Source organism: Abramis brama, assembly GCF_963993115.1.
Source record: "Abramis brama genome assembly, chromosome: 4".
In the NCBI taxonomy this organism is placed as follows: domain Eukaryota; kingdom Metazoa; phylum Chordata; class Actinopteri; order Cypriniformes; family Leuciscidae; genus Abramis; species Abramis brama.
The window spans coordinates 45483281-45508433 of NC_139966.1; the positions used below are offsets into that span (position 1 = coordinate 45483281).

At 40.9% G+C, this 25153-nt stretch overlaps 1 protein-coding gene across 3 annotated transcripts in view; it reads left to right on the forward strand.

Annotated features, from left to right (window-relative positions):
* The window catches only part of plxna4 (plexin A4), a 201461-nt gene extending 178526 nt beyond the window's left edge, over positions 1-22935 (forward strand). For all 3 annotated transcript variants that reach the window (XM_084111368.1, XM_084111369.1, XM_084111370.1), the window contains 7 exons: positions 4784-4887; positions 7258-7357; positions 9496-9686; positions 11358-11527; positions 14989-15201; positions 20757-20907; positions 21200-22935. In XM_084111368.1, coding sequence (XP_083967494.1) covers positions 4784-4887; positions 7258-7357; positions 9496-9686; positions 11358-11527; positions 14989-15201; positions 20757-20907; positions 21200-21295 — 1025 coding nt within the window. In that variant the 3' untranslated portion in view covers positions 21296-22935. The remainder of the gene's footprint in view (positions 1-4783; positions 4888-7257; positions 7358-9495; positions 9687-11357; positions 11528-14988; positions 15202-20756; positions 20908-21199) is intronic.
* The last annotated feature ends 2218 nt before the right edge of the window (positions 22936-25153 follow it).

Below are 25153 nucleotides of genomic sequence, written 5' to 3' on the forward strand. Positions count from 1 at the left end.
GGAACAGACACTGGCTCCGGCTCAGGAACAGACACTGGCTCCGGCTCAGGAACAGACACTGGCTCCGGCTCAGGAACAGACACTGGCTCCGGCTCAGGAACAGACACTGGCTCCGGCTCAGGAACAGACACTGGCTCCGGCTCAGGAACAGACACTGGCTCCGGCTCAGGAACAGGAACAGACACCACCGGCTCAGGAACAGGAACAGACACCACCGGCTCAGGAACAGGAACAGACACCACCGGCTCAGGAACAGGAACAGACACCACCGGCTCAGGCACAGGAACAGACACCACCGGCTCAGGAACAGGAACAGACACCACCGGCTCAGGAACAGACACCACCGGCTCAGGCTCAGGAACAGACACAGGCTCGACGGCGGCCATCTTGTCAGGGGACACAGGCTCGACAGGCGTGACGTGGACACTCTCGGCGGCGGCCATCTTGTCAGGGGACACAGGCTCGGCAGACGTGACGTGGACACTCGCGGCGGCGGCCATCTTGTCCGAAGACACAGGCTCAGCAGGCGTGACGTGAACAGGCTCGGCGGCGGCCATTTTGTCCGAAGACACAGGCTCGGCAGGCGTGACGTGAACAGGCTCGGTGGCGGCCATTTTGTCCGAAGACACAGGCTCGGCAGGCGTGACGTGAACAGTCTCTGGATCAGCAGACGTGTTCCCTTTCCCTCTTCTCCGTCCGCGACGGCGAGATGGTGGTTGCGGTCCGTCCCTCACGAGCCCAGGGTCGAAGGGGGGGAATGGTGGAGAGTGCTGTTGGATCTCCACTCGACCACCTCCTCCTCTGCGACCACCCCGGGTCCCACGAAAAACTACCAGGCGGGTTCCTCTAAACAAATCTCTCCTCTCCCGCTCGGCGGCCGGGGAAGAGAAGCCCGAAAACATACCGCTGGATCCTTCTGTGACGGAGTCCTTCTATCACGCTCCACACTTAATGAAACAAAGGAAGATCCAATAGCAGTATGAGATTTATTAAGGGTAATCCAAAAGCAATGGTCAAGTCCAGGCATGGGTCAAAATCCGATAAGGCAATCCAAAACAAGACACAAACAGGAACAGGCAGGAAACGGACACAGAAGTGGCGTGAAATACAACAAGGACTCCGTAACAAACACTAAACAGGCAGGGTATTTATACACAGGGAATGACAATGATAATGGGAAACAGGCTGAGTGCAATAATCAGTGATGAGGGACAGCTGAGTGCAATGAACAGACAAGGATCATGGGGAATGTAGTGCAAGAGTGTGCTGGACACCGTGAGGAAGGAGGACATCTAGTGGTGACCCAAGGAACATAAACCAGACACTGTGACACATTTGCCCTGGTCAGGGGATTTAGTGTGTGAATCAATGACTTTTGCGGTTTTGGAATGATGGGTGAAATGAAGGTGATTGGTAGTCATTACATCAATATTAGCCTTTGATTCACACTCAAGCTCACATCCTGTTAATTGTAATTTAACAGATAGGGTCCTGGGGAACAATTGTGATAGAGGTTTTAGTAATAAAGTCCATAAATTTCCCTTTACTTGGCAATTTACTTGGATTCAAACCAGTAACCTTGAGATTATTAGCCCAATACTTAAAAAAACACTACAGTAGCAAAGTCAATATTAGGCAGACACTTTCTTATTCAAAGAGATATATTGGACAAAGCAGAGGCAGTGCATCTAAAGATAAGTCGTTTACACAATCATGTATAGCACACATTTTGTACACACAATTTCCTATTCAAACTGCATAGATTGTAACTTGCCAGTTGCCTTCTTATCCAAAGCCACTTACAATACATTAATGTCAGAGACTGTCCACCATATCTATTTGTCTTCTCTGGGATCAGTCTTGTTTCAAGGCAAGAGAACATGCCAGTAACTATTTATTTCATAAATAATTTTTTTTTTTTCTGGGATTTGAACCAATAACTTTCAGATTACATGCTTCCAACAGCCAAATTTAAGCTTTTTACTTAAAAGGATAGTTGATCCAAAATTCTAAATTCTGCCATCAAAAGAAGATATTTAGAAAAATGCCTCTGTGTTTTTTCTTCAATTTCTCCCATTTCTCCCAATTTCAAAGCCATACAGGTTTAAAATTACATGATGGTTAGTAAGTGATGACATACTATTTAATTTTGGGCAAACTGCCTCTTAAAGAGAATAAAGTTAATTTGGGATGCCAGTAACTCTAAAGTTGATCAATACTTACTTCTGTGGTTTGAACAAAGCAACCTTCATATTACAACCCCAGCACTTTTACCACTAAGCCACTGCTGCCTCCATGCATGCGTGAAACGTACATGCTGATAAACAAATATCAGCTGTGACAGTATGCTTGAGTTTATTTATACATGACTAATTGACAGGTGGGAGCATCTCACAGTTACTGGGAAAAAATAGCCAGACTGATCCGCATAGAGCTATTTTTTCACAAATTCCAGAATCGGATTGTTTATGCTGTACACTCCTCGTTTTTTGCAAATAGCATATTTCTGAAGCCATGGCCTATTGCTAGTCTATCCATTAGGGAATGGAACCATGATAAGTGAAGAAATAATTTTACCCTCTTTTGACAGGCTCTCCTGTGTAAAATGCTTCATGGGCCCCGTGGGGCAAGTGTGTTGTTTTATTATTGTTTTATTAGGGGGGAGAATTGGACAATGTCCGAGGGAGTGTGTGCGAGTGTGTTGTAAGATAAAGCAATGGGCGTCCCCGGATGAGAGGAGGCATCTCGGCATTCCGTAAACGGATCTCAGTGTCTCCTGTGCACCGGCACACTCTCTGGCCCGATCCGGAGGCTAGATAAAGATAATGGGTAATAGAAATGAGGTAGCCTCCATCTCCTCGATCCCTCTGAGACAGATTGGACCGGAGTGTTTCTGTTTTTAATTCTCTCTGTCACAGTCCCCTGAGGACAGGGATGGAGGGAGGGAAGAATGAGAAAGTGATGCAGACAAATCAATGCACTTCAGCCAATCCCAGTCTCTATTTTAACAATTTCTTTGGCTTGATTCTCTATCCAGCTATATCCTGCTGCTGTCGTTTTTGCTCCCGTTCTTTTTTATTTTCGGCAAAACACTTTATTTTAAGGTGACGTGGTTACACGTTACTACATGTACTTACTATAGAAATAACAGTAAATTATGCATAATTACAAGTAACTAACCCTAAACCAAAACCTAACCCTAACCGTAACTCATGTAGTTAAGTACATGTAGTTAATTAAAATTACTCAGTACTTGTTTGAGTAAGTACAATGTAACTACATCACCTTAAAATAGTGTAACCTTATTTTAATTTATTTTCCGTCCCTTTTCCTTTTATTCGCTTTATTTTAGTCTGTTTTTTGTTTTTCTTTTCCTTTTTGTTTGTTTTCAAACACTTTTCTCTTATTGTTTCTTAATTTTTTATTTTTTTTTGTCCTTTGTTCTTTAGTTTTAGTTTCTGTTTTCTTTGTTTCTGTTTCTCTCATTCTTTTAGTTAATTTCTTTCTTTTAGTTTTTTATTCTTCTCTCTGTCTGCACTTCGAGCCTAGGCTCATTTGCATGTTTATAGACAGTACTGTTGTGAGATATAAAACAATGGTCGGGCGTCTCCTGGAGATTTGAAGTTATTCTCATCACCCAGAGACATGTTTCATCATCCTTGTGATTGCAGTTTTGCTTCTCTGTTTGGGATCAGAGCAAAAGTTAGCAGCAGGCGGTGTGAAGAGGCCTCGCTCCTCTAGCGTTCCAATCATACATTTATTTGCAGCAGAGGGGAGTCCAAAACAAAAGAACAAGAAAGACGTCTCTCTTGTTCCTGGCCATGTTTTCCGTACATCACATTACAAAGGGATATGTTTATTTCATTCAGCACTGATACCCATCTCATCACTGTTTCACATTGCTGTTTTTGCTGAGGCTGCAGACAGTGGCTGCTGTGTGCTGAGGGGAGGGTGGGAGAATATCTTCGCATTTTGTTGTGCATCTCTAGTTCAGTAACTACAATAAGAGCAAGCTCAGCAGGAGGCTTAACGTGGTCGATCAGGGCCGTTTGGGCACAAGATGCTCGACCCACTACAGATAAAAAAAAAGGAAGTAGCTTTCAGCAGTGGCTGTAATCACGCCCATCGACGCCCATCGATCCACTGGCCACGAAAGCCCAGCTCTCTAACAAAGGGCAGAAGAGATTAATTTACCTTTCCTTTCCTTCCTCTCTTTCTCAAATGCTTCTTCACGTACCCTTATTTTCTCTCTCGCTTTCATTTCTTTCTCCTCCTCTCTCTTAGTATAGACTTTGTCCCTTTCCTCTTTTCTGTTTCCGTCTCAAGTTAAAAAGTGTGGTTTTGAGCTCCACTTTTTTTTTTCAAAGCTGAAGAAAATCAATTTTAAGATTACTATATGCTATAAATACCAGCATATTTATCACCACAAGAAGTTTTTGTACTAACACTAAGATATGCATAAAATTGTCTAGTGTCTGCTTGAGTCCGGAAGCTTAGTGTCTTAATGCACTGAAAATATTTGAATAAGGAAAAAAACTTACAGACAACTCTAAGATAATCTCTTTAAAAAAGAGAATGATTTAATGCAAAATACCTTGTTCACTAGGGCCAAATGACATTGTATCATTGAATTATGCACTTTCTATAAAAATGGGTTGAAATGATCTCTATTGTGAAAAGTGACATGCACATAAACGTGAATTGAATTGAATTGGTTCTGCTGCACTTTCAATATTACTGTCTTAAACATTGGATTTAACTTCTTTGTGTTATGTCGTTGCAGAGTGGCGTCAAGGCAGAGTGGTACGAGTCATCCTTCAGGATGAGGATGTTACCACAAAGATCGAGGCTGACTGGAAAAGACTCAACATGCTGTCTCATTACCAGGTAAGATCTTGTGTGTGGACTATTCAATTCTAGGTAAACTCACTCCTGTAATGGGGCGTTCAGTATGCAGGTTTGTCATACAGTCAGAGGTCCAAGACATGAATGCTTCAGAGCGGTAGAAATCTGCATTCTCTCTTCTTTCTATTGTCTCTACCATCCCTTTTCATGTGAGAAAGATTATCAAAGAGGCTTTGGTGTTGGCTGTTTTCTACTCAAACCGTCTGCCATCACAAAGGATTTAAGCCTATGAAATCTACCTTAAATCAGAAGGAGGATGAGCATTGCTGTTTTCTATTTAAAGCAGCATCTCCAGATGCCCCAGTACATTTAATCTGACAGCAGTGGGATGCAGGTGCAGGTGGAGCTGTTGTCTGACACCCGGGTTAGATGATCTAGCTAATGACTTTTGATAAACAGCTCTCTGTGTGATGTGAGTTTTAGCGTGGGCTTTCAATAATAGCGCAGATTCTGACAGGAACTAATACTGGAACAAAGAGATTTGAATGTGAGATGAATGTGTTTTATGAGGCTCAGAAGTGTAATGCTCTATTAATGTTTGTCTCAGATATAACAAGGAACCTTTATAAGGTGATTAGTACAAAAAAAAAAGCTGAGCAGAGAAAAGGTTTCTATGAAGGTTTCTATGCTTTTGGTTTGTGCGTCTTAGTTGATCTTGTTTAGGGAAACATACACACTATTAACATTCATTGCATCTCAGCCTTATCAAGGACCCTTTTGCCCCCATCGACCTCTATAATAGGGTTCAGTCAAGGCACTTCCAGGTCATTTCGAATGCCGAGTCTGACTGACAGATCTCTTACGTGGTGGACAGGGACCATTGAGTTTCAGAGGTCAGGTATGGCAATGCTGTCTCAGCAGGGGACTGATAAAACCTGTCTATCTGCAATTATATAAACACTTAAAGTGTGAAGAACCCCAGACTATCTGTTAGGCTGGGCGGGGCAGTTTAGGCTGGATAGGAGACAGGCGGCGCTTCATTACGGTGTAAATAATTTCCTTCATAAGCCGCCTTCCAAATGAGCTTTTTGAGAGAGAGGAGTCTGCACAGTACTTAAATTAAATGTCACGGGGCGGCGCATGGGTGCAGGGCTGCAAGCGGCAGGATGGATTAGCTGTTGATTGGAATCGGAGATGAGATAATGAAGACAGAAGTTAATTCATTTTCAGTCGGGGAGGGCATGCTATCCTTGACAAAAAAAGTTATCAGACACCCTAAGCCTGTTAGAGTTGCTGAAGAGGGGGAATAGACATCCTGTGAACCCCTGTACCATATTCCATTTCTTCATTTCTGTCCTTGCACCACATACATGTTCATGACTGACTTACTTTCATTCCTTCCTCTCTAATGCCACAAATTCCCTAGTTTAGTGTAGTACACAATGTAAAAAGTCATAAAGTGCTGATATGTCTGTCATTAAGCATCCTCTGTGCATTTCTAATGTATATCTCAAGTCATCTTTGATACTTTACTCCAAATCAAGGTGCTACAAAATGCATCAGGCTCTGACATTAATCCTTTGATGTCTCCTTGGGAAGCTTCACATTGGGGTTGTATAAGCCCCATCTCAGATATCTGATGTGTCTGAATGCTATCACAGAGACTCTCTTAAACCGTAAACTTGCTCGCAGAGGAAAGATAAAAGATAAAATATCTGCTGTTTTCTAAAAAGCCCCTTTTCAGAGAAATATAGCCCTTGTCTTTCACATAGACATTCATCTACACTGAGGTGTACTCTAAGGTCTGTTTTGATTCCATTGAAGTTTGGACAGCTATCTGTAGCAGTAAACGAAGACGGCTTCACGTCGATTTAGTCCTGGGAGAAAAGAGGTTAAGGGTGTAAGAATAATGTCCTAATGGTCTGTAAAGCCCATATTCTCCCTCCCTCCCTGGTTTCATGTCCCTGTGCAGTTCTGAGCCCACATCATCTAGATCTACAAAGTCACCTCAATTAACCCTGTAAGTGCCACAGGCATTCCAATAGCAAATTATGTAGATGGAGGGGTGTCTAGTTGGGGAGTAGAGGCCCCCACGTGTTAATTGAATTTGGCTTGCTAAGGCTTACTGTGCTTAGCAGTTGCTGAGGCATATAGTTAAATAGCCAGGCCCATCCCACCAGAAAAGACTTATTGAAATGGAAGCAGATTATCCCATCTTGTCCTCATTCATGCAGTTAAACATTTACCTGAGAAATTGATGAGTTTGACCAATGACCAATAACCCAAACCCAACCATTATGATGCTGAAGACATCATACTTGTTTACAACTATTTTTAAAGAGGTCTGAATTGTAGATATATTGTGTGTTTTTTGTAAGTTGTCTATGATAATCTTTGTTTCTGTGTCTGCAGGTGTCTGATAATGCTGTGGTAGCTCTCGTTCCAAAGCAGGTCACCGCATACAACTCTGTAAACAACTCTACTGTCTCCAGAACCTCTGCTAGCAAATATGGTTTGTGTTTGTCAACTCCTTTATTCCTTTTCTTATTTTAGAATGCATTCATATCTCCAAAACAAAACACATAGCACACAAAATATAAAACATTAATAATTTACTGACTAAAGTTTCTAAAGCAGGGCAGGGTAACATTCCACCTAAGCTGCACGAAGAACAGGAAAGGAGTTTAAAAAATAGTTTTGTCATCTCATAGGGAGGTAAGAGAAAAGCACAAGTTAAATGTGTAGCATCTCAGCCGCTCACAAAAGGGAACAGGAACGAAGCTCAAACGGAATTACGTGGAGAGAGCCGAGATATTCAGGCAGCATACAAAGGTAAAAGCAGAGAAAATGAGTCTCTTTGCACTTGACTTTCCTCCTGAGACTCTGAATCCGTCCCTGTCATTCGCCCGCCATCAGTCCCTTGTACGATTGGATATGATAAAGCTCAAGATCAAAGCTCAGGCCCGTCCAAGCACTCCCCCTACACATCAAATAGACCATTAATATAATCTCATCTCCATATACTTCCCTGCACTCTAAATGAGCCATAAAGAAGAGAGATAGGGAGTGTGACAGATGGGAAAGACAAGAAAATAAAATGCCACACATCACTTCACTCTTTCAGAATTACCTTCAAACGACATGGAGGTTCTTCAAACAGGGTGAGCAAAAGACCCCTTTTGAACCGTCTGGGTATGATGGAAAGATATCGTGAAAAGAAAGTGATCTTTGTGAGGCTGCATTATTAAAGGGTTAGTTCACCCAAAAATGAAAATTCTGTCAGTAATTACTCACCCTCATGTTGTTCCAACCGCGTAAGACCTTCGTTCATCTTCGGAACACAAATTAAGATATTTTTGATGAAATCTGAGAGCTGATCACTTCTCCATAGGCTGCTAGGTGGCCGAAACTTGCTGGCCTAGAAAAGTTATTAAAGAGATTGTTAATATAGTCCAAGTGACTACAGTGGCTCAATCTTAAGTATATCAAGCGACGAGAATACTTTTTGTGCGCAAAAAAAACCACAAAAATAACGACTTTATTCCACTATTCATTTCCTTCTCTCTGGGCCTCTAGTTGGTTCACGTAGTGTTTTTGCGCAGCGCGTCTGTTACACGTCACCACGTAGGCTCACTATTGGCCGACGCTGGTCATGTGTGTGATGCGTGATGACGTGTAACACAGACGCGCTGCGCAAAAACACTACGAGGCCCAGAGAGAAGGAAATTAATATACTTAAGATTGAGCCACTGTAGTCACTTGGACTATATTAACGATCTCTTTAATAACTTTTCTGGGCCAGCAAGTTTCGGCCACCTAGCAGCCTATGGAGAAGTGATCAGCTCTCAGATTTCATCAAAAATATCTTAATTTGTGTTCCGAAGATGAACGAAGGTCTTACGTGGTTGGAACAACATGAGGGTGAGTAATTACTGACAGAATTTTCATTTTTGGGTGAACTAACCCTTTAATCAAATCTCCACCAAGTATAGGCTAGGTTCACACAGTTAGTGTTTATGATTGACAACTTGTAGAAAGTATTCTGAGGTAGTGTGAATGTTGTAACAGTGAATGCAAATATATGCACACTCACATTCCTTTCTAATTCCTTTTATCTTATTTGTCATCCCTTCCTGTCTGTCTTTTTCTGAAGGTGTTTTTGTCTTTATCAGTTTCCTTTTCCTCTTCTCTCTCTCTCTGTCTCTTTCCCCTGGAGAGATTGATTTCTGTTGCATCTGCCACTGTGAACCGTTTTTTATCTTACCAAATCAGGCCTTTGCCAATCAATTTTTTTTCACGCTGTGTAAACATTCATCGAGTTCTGTGTTTTTTTAAATGTCATGGCTGATCTCTCCCTATTGGCTGAAGCATGAATATTTCATCTGGCCTGACACCTGTTCGATTTTGTGTCCGCCAAAGTGAGCGAACACGCACGTCCACCTGAGAGAAAGCATGGAAGAGAGAAAGGGATAAAAAATTAAGCATCCATATGTTCTAAATGATTAATATCCAATGTCCAGTACTGCACAACAAAAGGCAATGTGTTTTGTACAGATAGGAACAGATATGAACAGCTGCACGGGACATTTGTCAGCAGAGGAAGATCGAGGAACCGCCATCTGATGGGTCTTTGTCTTTTCCCTCCAACAGAAAACATGATCAAGTACACGGGCAGTCCGGACAGCCTCCGTTCCCGCACACCCATGATCACACCTGACCTGGAGAGCGGCGTTAAGGTGTGGCATCTGGTAAAGAACCATGAGCATGGAGACCAGAAGGAGGGAGACCGTGGCAGCAAGATGGTCTCTGAGATCTACCTGACCAGGCTGTTGGCCACCAAGGTAAGCTCTGCCGGCATTTGTCGATGTTGTCAATGCATCTTATCCTTTCTAGAAACATATAAACCTTCTAGAATGAGGCCACAGTGTCAAATGGTTCATGCTATTTATGCTATTTGCTCCAAACTGCAGTTGGTCCGTCTTCATTAGTTTCACTTAGAATTTTCTGCAGAGCTAGTAAACAGATGGTTAAACTTGGATGTGAAGTCCCCTGTCCATTTTTTCTTTAGGACTAATGCTGGGAAATGAAAGTACTGGGAAGTAAATCTGCTTCCTGCAGAACTGTATGTGTGTCTGTGATTCTGACCACCAAGAAATATTCCTGATGTAACCAAGCAGGAATGACACACTTTTCCGACTTTTTTTTCGAACACACACATGCACAAATGCCCTGGTGATTATCCTACTGCGCTTGCAGACTGTGTGTCATATTTTTAGATGGATTATTTCTGTGAAATAACCAGTTTATCACAGACACCATCTTTCTTGGTGAAAAATGATTGGTGTGACGGCACTGTAATTGACTGTTTGGCTTTCACCCCTGCAATAAATACCAGTGATCTGCCTGGGGTGCTGACGCCTTTCACATTCGGTCTATCAGTGTCTCTGAGGATGGGTGAGCTTTACCTTTTTTCATCTCCCTCCATTATGCCAGGCTTTATTTAATCTTTCTTCCTCTCTCTTTTCCCCTCTTTCTGTTTGCATTTACACAAATGTTCTTTCCTCACCTGTCTGGAACGAGATCACTTGAAGTTTAATGCTTCTCTGACTGCCAGCCTGTGTCTGATAGCATGCTTTTAAGTGTGCTGTAATGACCAGGTACATTTCAAACGCCTGCAAATAGCCACTTTGCTTTCTGGGCGACTAATGATGATGTCAGTCGTCACACAGGGTGACACCTGCCAGAACCCTTGCAGTCATCCCTGTCGCCAGCCTCCTGCAGCTGTCTCCGCGTTGATACAGGGCGCGAGTGAGAAATATGTATTTTCATCTTCATAGGGAAAAGATAAGCTGTCATGGATCTGGGACACAGTAGAATTATTGTTGTGATTGTCAGCTAACGGGATTTTTCTTCTTCCTCGCCGACTCTTGCCGTCTGCTCAAACGGAAATAGGATTGTGTGTGCTGTGCCTTGTGCACACCTCATCCGGACGTGAAGCCGGTGCTGGCTGCAAGATACGGACGGCGCTTTTTGATACTCTTTCTTTTTCCTCTCTCTCTCACTCACTCTTCCATGCATCCTATCAGTTCTTTCATTACAAGTGGATTAGATTCTGTCGTCTTCTCTCCTTCTTAGACTCACCGCCATTAAATCAAATTAGGGTCAATGGTGCGGGTTGGACGTTAATCCATCCGCACAAAGCAGCTTAGGTAGAATCGCTTCCGTTACGTGATATTAAAGGTGAACTTCAAAGTAACACTTTCACTATCAAAGAGCTTGATTCAGGAATGCTGGTTTCATTGGTGGGATTACTGACAGCTGGCCAAAAACACTTACATAAACACAGATAGCTGTTGTCGTTACTAAATATCAGGAAGACTCATGTATGAACAGTCTCTGTAATACTGACAACACCAGTTTGTTTAAGTCATTTAATCAAAGCATAGGGACAGAGAGGATGGGATGGGATGGATGAAAATTAACCCTCTTCTCCATTCTTTGTGGTTCCTCAGGGCACTCTACAGAAGTTTGTGGATGACCTGTTTGAGACCATCTTCAGCACAGCACACAGAGGAAGTGCCCTTCCTCTTGCTATCAAGTACATGTTTGACTTCCTGGATGAGCAGGCCGACAAGCACAGCATTCACGACCCGCACGTCAGACACACATGGAAGAGCAACTGGTAAGTTGTCTAAACATACATTCGTATTCATTATTGTATTCTAAAATTTGTATTAATTAATATAAAAACATATATATATATATATATATATATATATATATATATATATATATATATATATATATATAAATAAATTGTCTGACTATTATTATAGTTTTACATATGTATGTATATATGTAAAACTATAATAACAGTCAGACCCATACGTGCAGACATCTTGATATCCCTTCCCTGATGTAGCTGATGTTACTGTGGACAATGAGTATGAGAGAAATTAATAACACTCGTTTCCAAATTAATTTCACCCAACCAATTTAAAGCCACGTCCCCATGGTGGAAGGGGGTTGTGGGGGTTAAATAAACAACTAGCAGATCCAGTGAGAAGGGAAGAGGGGATGAGATGAGAGGGTGGAGTGGATGAGAGGGGAAAGGAAAGCTTGGCACTACATTTAATGAGTGGTAATCTATCATTAGCCTCTGCCAGCGTCCCATCACGCACCACCCCAAAGGGGCTGTGGGGGATGAAGTGATGATATTGATGTGAGGGCACGGCAGGGAGGCGGTGGGTAAAGTCCCCTATTTACTCTGTTTTATAGACCTAATTTCCCCCATCTCCCCCCGCAGTGTGTTTCAGGGCCATTTGAGAGTGTTAAGTGTTTTTGGAGAGCACAGAGGGTCACTCTTGCATTACACATTAATGGAATCGTTCTCACAAAGAGTGGAACGTTAAATAGCGATTTATCATCTCGCACTCATTGCCAGGCATGACATCCCGATGCCATTCTGGTGTCTCTGATATTTTTTAATGTGCGTGAGAGGGTCTTCTACAGAACTAATGCACTGCTACCCAGCTTTTGCTGACAACTAATGTCTCTCACAGAGAACGAAATAGCTCTATTTTCAGATATTGTACACAAAACAACAGGCTCAGCTTTATCTATGTGGCTAGATGTACTGCTGGCAACACACAGGCCATTAATTGGGCCAATGCTGTGTGTGGGGCATATTTGCTGTCTGTAGAGGATTTTAACACTTTAAAGCTAAATGCTTTAGGCTATGAAAGCACAGCCATAATCATTATTTTGTTTACAGCCTGTTAGCATTTGCTTATCAATTCTCTTTACCAATTATTATTGTTCTGAATGGGATTTTTGTGTATTTGTGTAGGGTGTACTAAGGGGTTACTCATTTTGATTGATTTTGCAAAAGAGACATTTCTAGATCCAGATGGCAATCAATCCAGATGGCAGCTTAAGATGTCCAAGTCTCTTCCTTATCCTCTCATTTAAGTGTGTCCTACACAAACACTTTGATATTAGTAGCGAGAATAAGTCTAGACCACCCAAATCAAGTATTTCAACACAAAAACATTCATCATTAACCTTTTTAAAGAGCTGAAAGAATTTTTCAAACAGAATTGTGACCATTTGCACAGTTATCTGATTCATGTGGGTGAATCTCATGAACATCTAGACTGACTTTTATCAAACCCAAAAGAATTTATTCAAGCAAATCACAACCTAAATGATGGATTCTCCAGTTTGTTACAAATCACTTCTTCAAATGCATCAAAGGATGCCTTAAGCATCAGATCTTTAACCAAAGCCAGGCAGAGATGGATTGCTGATGGACGAGACTCTTGTGAATCATCCATCATGTTATTGTCAGTCTTGTGACTGGGCGAGGGTTGGGCGGTACAGAGTAGAAGCTGTCAATGCAGATACAGATAATCAAAGCAGGTTGTTTGGCTTGGCTAAATTAACTCTTAGTTGAGAAAGTACTAAATGCAAATGAACAGAATAAATGCTGTTGCGGTCACACTAACAGTGATTTCAGTGAAAGAATGACTGAACGTCATTCTTTTTGATGAGGTGGAAATTTGACATAAGTGACAATGCAACAAAGTTAAGCAGAGTTCACCTATGCAAATTCTAAGTGACGGATTGCAGTGACTACCAATGAAAGTGTGATTCACCTCCCGATATGGTTACATACTGCTGTAATCCATACAAAAAAAAACAACATTACAGTGACTCGGTGACTTCCAACTGTCATTGTGAGCGCACCGTTACTACATTATCATACATACAGACTCAACACTCTTCCATGTCCAGACAGATTAATGGGTATTGTAAATAAAGATGTGCAAAAGTACATATTTTCAAAATAGACTAGTGGGTTGGGTTGCATGAACAAATAGTCAATTAATTGGTGAAGTTACAAGATTATCTAGACTCGTTTCTAGATAAATATCACTAAACAACTAGTCAGTTGTCGGGGGACTAAATTATTTTTTGAACTTTGAGATATACAAGACATTATTTTTAGGCTGAACATTTTTGTTCCCTAGTACATCAGAACCATCCCACACGTTACAAATCTTTCTACCTTTACATGAAAAAACAGACAGAAGAAACCCAAAAAGACTGACAGTAGAATATGAGGCTTTTCCCAGAGAGAGCTGCGCTGAGCTGAGTTCTATATTTAGCTGGGATCTAGTCCATCCAGACATCATTCCCATCTCCTGATCCACTCACTCTCTCCACTGACTGAGAGCTCTCTCTAAAGTATGGCGCTTTAGTCACGTCCTGCTTTTTGTCCTGTACAGAGAACATAATCTTGACAGAGGCCAGCTGTGGCAGGTTTATGAGGGTGTCGACTCGTCGTTACAGCATTGATATCCTTTTGATAGAATGCAGATAATCCCAGTTGATTCTGTCTGATTAAATTGGGAGTCATAATACATGGTTTGCTCCCTAAATCCTCTTTGGTGCAGTTGTTATTGTTAAATGAATTCAGATGGCAACAGAGAAGGGGCTTCTATGGAAAAGCTTTTGTTGATGGTTTTCTCTCTCTCTCTTTCACTTTGATGTGAAACTCTGCATCCATTTCACTGCAGTGTCCTTTCTTATTCCCTCATGTCCTCTCCTCAGTTTTTGTTATCTAAGACAAAACCAAAGCCATCTTGAAAACTAATGGGAACTCTGCAGTCTCAGAAACAAGCACACAAAGTCCCATACTAAACACCATCTGTGACACACGAGACGCGCATTCGCACATACACCTAGGGTCTAGGCTAAGTTGATTTCACTTTAGCTCAAATGGGCCGGAGTATAAAGTAGCCTTGTATACATTTATTGTTTTAGACAGGTGCACGATTGCAGGGCAGCGCACAGATACAAACAAACTAATATGAGATGGATCAGTAAAAGCCTGGCATAAGTGCTCATAAACCCATTCCAAGCTAGAAAAACTGGATCTGCACATCTAAATTAAAATGATTTCATTTAACAATATCATTCCATTATCTATTCAATATGTATTTAAATAACTTATAAGCATTTAAAGCAGCCTGAGGTTTCATCAAGCCACTGATTCCTGTTCAGAAACTGTTTTTATGCATTAAAAGAGCTTTTCAAAATAAAAGAATAGCACTAAACCACATCCCTTGCTCTCCACAGTCTACCTCTACGGTTTTGGGTGAACGTGATCAAGAACCCACAGTTTGTGTTCGACATCCATAAGAGCAGCATCACGGACGCCTGTCTGTCTGTGGTGGCTCAAACCTTCATGGATTCGTGCTCGACGTCAGAGCACCGCCTGGGCAAAGACTCCCCATCTAACAAGCTGCTGTACGCCAAGGACATTCCCAGCTACAAGAGCTGGGTGGAGAGGTGAGCAAAAAAATGTTTGCAAAATCTGGAAAGAAAAAATCTTATACACAGTCACAATCTTATAAGTGACTGAACAGCCAAACCCAAAGACCACCACAGCCTGACAAACCCATATCAGAAAGAGTAAACTTAAAGCTGTAAACTTGTGGTTTGCATGAATTTAAAGTCTCTGTATGAAGCGATCAGGTAGAAACAAGAAGAAACTGCTCGAGTGCTTTTGTGTGTGTGTGTGTGTGTGTGTGTGTGTGTGTGTGCACCAGTGTTGAGGAAAGTTACTTTTAAAAGTAATGCATTACAAACAGGCTGTGCTGCCATTCTGGATCACAAAATAATTCAAATTCAACACTCACTTACTTCAGCAATAAAATAAAACAATGTTTATCTAAAGTCATTTTTGCTTATTCCTTTGGTTGAATTGGATCATCGAAGGCCAGCAGCAAAGACATTGTTTAATAAAGTGAGATTAAATACATAAAGTGAGTAACTCAGATAGTTTATTGTAAATTTAAAAGTAATGTATTACTTTACTAGTTCCTTGAAAAAAGTAATCTGATTACGTAACTTGCGTTAGTTGTAATGCGTTACCCCCAACACTGGTGTGCACTTGTGAACATTTTTTATCAGAGGAGATGCAAAGATACTGTGTTTGTGTGGGTATTGTTATGAATGAGAGCCAAAACATTTATTATGTCCTGCAGGTAGTGTGTGTGTGTGTGTAGCTGCTGGTAATCAGACTGAAGTGTGTTGTGGAACTCCAGGATGATGAATTGCAGCTCTATTGTAGTTCAGTAGATCATCTGGGTCTATCCAACACTGCACCAGAGCAATTAGTCACTGTTTGGTGAGAGAGACTAACTTTTCTGCTTTTCCCACAATCCTCTGGGTGAGAGGCACTATTTTCAACAGTGCCAAGAAAAGATAATCATGGGTAGAGAATTAAGGAATTCCATCTTTCTACATGAAATGACTGTCAAAAAGCTTTACATGGTTCCATTGGTTTCTGAAGACAAAAGCTCATTTCTCATAGAAAGTGTTGCACAGCGCTGGTCTACAAAAGCAGGGCTTAAAAACGAGAAGAAAAAAAAACTGGTTCACTCCGAGCAGAATCGGTATTTTAACATTTCTGTTCATGCGATCCTTCTGTAACATTATCATTCCGAAAACGGTTTGATTAGAAAAAATACCGGTTAATACGTTTTTGTTTTTTTTGCCTGCCTATACTTTATACCAGAGCCTGAACTGAACTTTATCCTAAGAGCTTGTGACCAAACCTTGTAACTCGAGTGGATCCTCAAACTGTTGGCTAAACCTCATACAGTAGCTCCACATTTTGGAGACTGTCTCTGCTTGTTTGCAGTGCAAGGGTAAATAAAAAAACTGGTTCTTTGAATAAATACTGTGTGTAAAGGCTAATGTTTTATGTAATTGGGGATTGGAGAAGAGTGTCAAAGTCTGGTATTTGCCATCTAGTCATAGCCAACAGCATGTGCATAACACTTTGTCTTTTATAACACAAGGTTTTTGTCAAAAACCTTTTAACTCCATTTGAGCTTGATTTTGAAAATAATAATAATAATATAACGACACACGCAAGTGTCTGACTATACATAAAGCCACAATACTATCTTTTGACAACAAGGTGTTTAAAATTTTTTTGGGGAAAAATCCTGAATAGTAGTGGTTGTACACTAACCTGCGATTTTGCTGGTTTCAAAACACCCTACACTGGATATAACCTGCCATGGTAACATATACTCAGACAAACTCCTGCGATCCAACAGCTAATACCAGCACATTGCTTTGCGACTTATAGGAGGACTTGACAACTGAGCACGGGTATTTCACTCATGTTTGGATGCGTCAATGTCACATTTGCATAGGCCGTACTATTTGAATGCATGATTGGTTGACTGCCAAATTAAAATCTTAAACAGAACGATAAAGCAAAATTATTAACCGTTTAACGGTAATTTCAAATAAGCCTCATGAAACCAAAAACATGATGTTTTATGTTCAGAACGTTTAAACGATTTTGTTTTCTGTTAAAATTTCATTCGTTTCCGTTTTTTCCGGTCCTTGAACCGGTTCGGAACCCTGTACCGTTACAGTAAACAAACATGTCTCCCCATATGTCTCTGCTCATGCACGCTGACCCTCAGCCTCAGACTAGTGCGTTTATTTGCCGTGAGATATTAGAAGCTTCTGGCGGAGATAGGTGGCTGGCAGATGAGTGTGATGGGGAAATGATAAAACTGTAATCACGCTGCCAGCTCACATTCACTACAAAAGAGCTGAGATGGGGAGAAAGCTCATTTTCATGCATTAGATAATGTGTTACACATCTTTAAGGACTGAGATCATGCTAAAACATGCCTGTCGAGGTGAGAAAAGCCTACTTTAATTAAAGGTGCTGACATCTATGCGTTTAAACCAGGTAATGTACGCTCTCAATGACACATTCTTTGTTCCGAGTTTGTTGTTTTCGGTAATATCCTGAGAGGTGACACATCTGTGTGGATTGAGACAATCCTTCTGTTTCCTTTCGTCAGATGATTTGAGGAGAGAGATTTATATTTGTGCACCATGCTCAGACTCTCTCACGCACATATATACGAGACTGGAGAGCACATGAATAGGGCCAAGCTAAAATTACCCAGCAAAAAAAGACAGCAAGAAGAGCAAGTGAGTCAAGGACAGGTGGTGAAGTGCTGCCTTGGTCCTTGCATGTCTTCATAAATGCAGGGGTTTATCTGTTTTAGGGGAAAGAGGTAAATGAGGCAGCGTTTGGTGAGGGTGTAGAGGGTGCCCTTGAGAACAACGTGTTCATACATATGTATTTTTTATAAAGTTATTTATGTGTATATATATATATATATATATATATATATATATATGTGTGTATGTGTGTGTGTGTGTGTGTGTATGTTGATCATAATCTCTTAATTTTTTTATGCAATTTCCAGTTCTTCATTATTTCTGTAAAATTCATGGTCATTGATTCAGTGCCGGCCCGAGCCTTTTGGGGGCCCTAAGCAGAATTTGATTTGGGGGTCCCCTCCCACCACGCGGAGTCACCTGTTTGATGATTATTGACACAAATGTCACGCTATAATGTTACATTATAAATTAATACAATGAGGTTATGTATTAATAGAAAATAAATACTTAATAAAAAATAGATATTCTTTTACTAACAAACTGTCACAAAACATATTAAATAAATTATTTGCAAAATATCCTCCAATTTTTTGCAACACTTTGCAGTTTGAATGATGTCTTGTATGAACATGACGTAGTATGTTTTTATGTTTCCACTGTTCGATCGCGCCCGCGCCTCACACTCACACACATACATATACAACATATTCCAGCATTGTAATCTTGACATTGCAGCCTGTTCATTATAGCCGTAATAAAATATAATAATAAAATAGTCAACCTAACATATACAAATTACACTGCTATGTTTAAATAGTCATTAGTACAATTTGTACCATTCAGCCTAAGCACCGCTCCACTGTGATGTTTCCAAGCACATTTTTGCGCATGTGAAGAGGATGAAGTTTTCTCGTCGATATTGGAACGTGAGTGAAGTACAAAGCCTATAATAAAGAATAGTTTACCATCCAAATACATTGAAACATTTGAAACATGTTGAAACATTTTGATTCTAATGAGAGAGATACGTGAGCCCAACGCCGCTTACTTTCACTTTTGCTTTAAATTATTTCGTTTTGGCTTGTTTATAGTTATTTTTTTATTCTTGTTCTGAATATGATTAAATTTAAAGGATAAATCATTGATTTAAATGTCAATCATCAATCATTGATCAAATCAAATTTTTGTGACATGGCTTAACATTACCGTGACTTTGCGCACAAATTGTCTATGCACGCGAGGTTATGCGCATGACTTAAACACTGGCAGACACAGCAGCAGTTGTAGGCAGGTATATTGATCATGAAATCAGAATTTTCTGTTCTTGAATTAGTCATTAATTCATTCATTGATGTCACTTGTTTAAGTTAATTAATATGTAAAAAATAAAAATAAAAATAAAAACACTCGACTGGGGGCCCCAAGCAGCCGCTTAGTTCGCTTATGCCTCGGGCCGGCTCTGCATTCATTGGTCAGAAAGTGTAGCAACTCTGTATTTAGCCATTTGCACTACAGGCACGATTCGAGGGAATAATCAGCATGGGCTTGTTCTGGTTGATGAACAGCTGACATTTAAATGTGGTATTAATTAGTGCCAGGCGAGCTGCCAGTCATTAGTCTTGGGATGCAGCGGACGCAGAGCTAAACTTAAATGTGTGAACTCGTCTGTGGAGTGTACCTGTCACTGGAGAATAGATTCCTTTGGGAAAGGCATACTTGGAGATTATAACCCCTCTCTATCTCTCTCGTTCAACACTGTGCCATTCTCCTCCACTGATGCCCCATGGTGCATTGCAGCACGTACCTGCCACTCAAGGTGCTCACGGGAGCCTGAAACAGACACGTATGCCACTGGTTAGTCAATGAATGTGTTGAGTCCAGGAGTTGGCATGGTGCAGGAATTAAAAATGTAAATGACCTGCCTTAATTAAAGAGTCGACAGAGCCTCTGCAGCTGCAGGTGACAGTGACTGATTGCTTTTCCTCCACCAACACTCTTTCACTCACTCACATGCACCAGCCACCCAAAGACAACAGACAGTGTTTGCTCCGTTCCAAAACCTAGTGAGCTGCCTACAGTGACAGCATTTTAAGGTATCGTGGGTGCTCACCAAGCACGAAGGCTGTTCCAAAAGATAGGCATGTTAATGATACTGCCTCATAAGATACCCCATAGCATCACATGTATCCTTCATGGAAAGGCAATCCCAGAATGCATTGAGGAGAGAAAAATATCCAAGGTGGTAAATCAAGCGAGAGAAATATAGATTATAATTAACATATTTCATTCACAAATACAATTCTGGATATAAATGTTTGCATTTTTTGTGTGCTATGTGTTTTTAAGCTTATTAGAGTATCACGACATTAGCTTAGCAACATGCTAACATCCAACTCCATTTCAAGTTGTGATGCAAAAAATGAATGCCTAAGTAGAGTTTTCCAAATCATATATAAGGTTTCATGATGGTTGGGATGCTGCCATAGAAGGCTTATGTCTATGTACACACTACAGTAAGTGTGGGCATTTATATGCGTGTGCATTTTGTTTTGGATGTGCTAGAGTGTGTTTAGTGTCAGCATATGTGTGGGGCACATTTACTGAACATTTCCAGCATCCTATAGAATCTGCTGATCTCTGGAAAACTTTCAAGGACAGTGGCTCATTAAGACTCACAGTCACTCGCTGATGTAAGCCGCAGCTGTACTGCCACAGAAAGTAAATGCGGAACTGATTGTAAGGGGCAAGACAGCTCTTAGTCAGAGCCAGAAGTGACCCTGAAATATGTTATTCAACATGAATTATAAAAAAGACTGCATCAAGCCCTGTCACCTGTCCATTTTCTAAGCATTTGTTTAAAAATGTGTGCTATTTCTGTTTCTCTGCCTTTTTTACAGATATTACTCCGACATTAGTAAGATGTCTGCTATCAGTGACCAGGATATGAACGCATATCTGGCAGAGCAGTCTCGCATGCACATGAATGAGTTCAACACCATGAGCTCCCTCAGCGAGATCTACTCTTACGTGGGCAAATATACAGAAGAGGTATGGAGAACACTTCCAAATGCATGATATTATCATCATCATCTAATGTTCAACACTATTAGCACTATTAAATCCCCACATTTTGAGTGAGGGATTTCTGAGTGAACTTAAAATTGATATTTTTGTAAGAGTACTTTTAATTTAATTCTTTAAAAAAAAAAATGTTGAATGTAATTGTTAACTGTCCATTAAATGCGTAGTATTTAAGTAAATGAAAGTGGAAAGTGCAGATGAGAGGAATATGTGGCTATTTGTAGGCATGTGTAACTGATGTCTCATCTCTCTCTGGCAGATTGTGTCTGCGCTAGAGCAGGATGATGGCGCCAGAAAACAGAGACTGGCCTATAAACTGGAGCAGGTGGTCGCCTTCATGAGCCTGGAGAGCTGAGGACCACATTTCCCAGAGTGCACTGGGAGATCCAACAGAAACCGAGCCGTGCCTGAGTGAAGACCTGTCCATCTATCTCATCTCTTCTTTTTGCAATCTTCCCACAAAAACAAGCGTTTGCATCATATTAGCTCTGCTTCCTAGAAGAGTAGAGATGGGAACTAGAGGGTGGACGGAGGAGCCAAGGACTACATTACCCATGATGCAGTAGACTAGGTGGCCACCTGGCTCTGCTGTGTAGAGGGGTGGCTGCCTACAAGTTCCTCTTCACTGCATCCTCCATCCTTCTACCTGACTGGAAAAAAAAAAAACATTTCTGTTGCCTTCAAAGTTTAGCTGATAAGCAGAAACCACAATGTTTGGTGTCAATTTGTTCTGACTTTTATGACTAGGGTAGTGTACGGCACTAATATAGAGTCCAATTCATTGTAGTACCTTTATTAAACACTGAAACGCAAGATAAAAAAAATTGGTACTGCATGCATCTGAAGAATGCAGTCAGTTCAGGCCATTTCAAAAGACACAAAACACCTTGAGGACCATGGATTTACGGGACATGCAAGATCATTTAAATGCTTTGATAAGAGAACAATCAAGCCTGGAGATCTCAACTGCTTATTCTCACTTTGAAGACAGTGAGGTGTATTTAAAATCCTCGGAGTGTAGCGGGATGCAACAAGTTAGTGCTTTGATTCTTTTGTCTCTTCCAGGACCTTACTTGACAGTGAAACTGAAATACAAGACCTGTCATCTTGTGGTATACCCACATCTTCACCACTTCACCCCCAGCCTTCATTTCGGCATTTATCCGGCTTGTGCACATCTGAATTTAACCTCTCTTATCTAGATGATTGGAGAAAAAGCCAAGGTTTGATCCCCTTAGAAGCAAGCACACACACACACCCCTCTTCCAGAGAGTGACGCCTTCTCTCTGTACTCCAGCGAAGTCGCCAGGACCTACGCTGTGCTGCAAGAGGACAAAGTAATCTTGACAACAAAAAAAGCACACGTTCAATAGGTGTCTCAGTTCACACATCCAGTAGGGGGACTTTAATTACAAAATATCCTACTCAGAATTAGCTGTTAAAGGGGGGGAAATGGCGCATCGTTGAAAGTGCACACGTGCAGCCTGCACTGTTCACTGCCACAGGGTCCCACCCATAACGAACACTCTGGAAGCCTCTAGAAAAACCCACACGTGGACAAAGCTGGTCAGCAGAAAACCAAAGGAGCCCAATTTAAAAAAGAGCAAGCGAATAAATTACCCCCAAGAAAGCAAACACAAGGCACTGTTTGTTTTATGACCTGCAGAACGAAGCTAACACTCTGTCTGCAGCCTCATATTTGTTTCTGTCCCGATTTGTAGTTTAAGGGCTTGCTGCAGTTTAAGTGTGCTGGCAGCCTTGAGATATGAATCCAACCTGGGCCTCACGACTCGACGAGGACGTAAAAAGTATTGGATGTAACTTTGACAAAGGGAAAGAGACAATTTAGCTGCCCACCTTTCCTCTGTCCTCTGATCCCCTCTTTCCTATTGACAGCGTACCCTATGTGGTGATGTGAATGTGTGGAGAATCAGCCCAGGTCCACCTTGGGTGCTTTATTGGCTTTTTCAGCGCATGTATTTCAATTTAAACTTCAAAAAAATGAAAAAAGGAAAACAGAAAAAAATAAGCCTTGCAATTGATGATGTGGATGTGTTCTTTTTCTTTCTTTTGCTTGGAAGAACGAGATGGAAAAAAATGGCTGTCATCTTCAAAATTGCAACCTCTGTTAAGGTGGAATCTTTATCCTGCCCTTCCATTCAACTGCCATGACCATGTTTTGTGAATGTGTTAGATGCTAATAAGACTAAGGTGAAACCTTAAGCAGATATAGTATATACCCTTGCATGCTGATCTATTTGGATGATATGAAATGAACTGCCTTGCTATCAATTTATCTAATACTACTAGGAATTTCTAAACCAAACCAAACTCTTGTTCGACTTTCATAAGACTCCTTTGCTCTTCTTGTCAGGTGCATTGCCTTTCTTGAAGGCCGTCCATCTGAGAGATCTCGTTCACTGATCATGTTCATGCTGAACAAACGTCATCACATGCCAGTCTAATCACACCTAACATGCTATTTAGGGATCTTCACAACACATTTCATTTGTTGTCGTCTTTAATGTGCAACTCTAAAGAGTTGAATTCCCTGAATGAGTTCATTTGTACTTCTCCATTGCTGTCCATATATTATATTGCTGCATTTTTCTGTGCATTCTCAATCATTTTGAGGCAACCTAATGTTTTCAGGATTCCATTAGCATTCCACCAAATTATTTTTTAATGTTGTTTTGGATATTGTCTCTGTATATGTGATTGCTTTGAGCTCCCTCGAGTGATTTTTTCAGCATAGCTTAGAAACAGAGGATTGTGTTGAGGTATTTCAGGATTTCAGGTACACAGCTGCCCCCAGCTAATGATTCTAATGAGATAAATAATAAAATACCACTGTCATCGTGTTAGGTATTACTTCTTTTTAAGAAACTCTAATAAATAAGGAAACTTGCAAATGATTTTAGAACTGACAGTGAAAGATATTTCATTATTTCTTCAGGGAACTCATTTATTAAGTCCACAGAGGTCTTAAATGAGCCGATGTTTTGAAAAACTGATATGTTCCTGGATTCCCTCATGACTCTGATCCTGTGTATCATGTTCCATCTCTCATGTATGTTTAACAGGACGACCCCCCATCCCTTATGTCCAAATTACCTGATAAAGTTTCCACCTTAAACATTTTGTAAGAACTAAAAAGTCCTTTTAGCTCAGTGTTACAACAGGCGTTAGAGACCTGTTCAGAAAGACTTTTTAATATTTCCAGATTTGATGCAAGATAGAGAGTAATCCTGATGTGAGGAGAAAAAGAGAGAGACCAGTGGAAAGGCAAGCTTCTCTAACTTGTTTATAATTAATTGTATACCTGTGTATGTAAATATAATGCATTCCTATTTTGCAGTCAAGAACAAAATACTATTTGTAATATAGAATAAACTTTATTATGAAAAAGATGGAGTCTTGTCTTTTATTTTGTGTCTCTACCTTGCTTTGATCAATGGAGAAGTCAGAGAAGTCACTGCTTCCATGGAAACAGAAATTGTGGTAAAAGAGCTCAGCAGTGCCTGCTCTCACAAAGCCTGTTCTTCATTCACAAAACTATTCCAACTAAACCAAATCTAGTTTCAATAAGGCTGAAGGAATAGAAGCTCACTAGTATACTATGAAAACACTGAAGAAACTTCTGGAAACGTCTGGAGTTATGTGCACCAATCTCTAATCTGATTGGATATGGTCTCAACCTCCATGTCCACCCCTCTCAACCAGACCTTTACTATTTCTTTTCCTTTTTCAATAACACTAGAGCATTTTTACAACCGTCATCTTGCAGAAAAACAAAGACTCAGGCTTTAACCACCTCCTGTCTCTCAGTGCTAGAGGGCTCAATTGCCACCTTTATTACATTTCATCTCATTGCACTGTATCGCTTTTCTCAGTTAACGAGAAACCGTTCCCCTCCACAACTCCAGTACGTTCCCCCTGACCTTTCAGCGTTTGTCTCTGGGCTCTCTTAGAGGAAGGTTAGAGCGAGATGGCGATTTTAAAACCTCTTCACAAAAATGTCACCTCACAACAGGTGCTAAAAGCGTCTGCCCTTGTTGAGTGATTTCTTGCCTTTTAGCCTTGAGCACAAGGTCATCGCAACAGCAAGGATTTACCACACATCGGTCTGACTGGTTCTTAAAAAAAAAAAAAAAACATAGAATGTAAAATCTAGTGCTGATGTTCCAATCTACAAGATCGTTTTCCTGTAAAT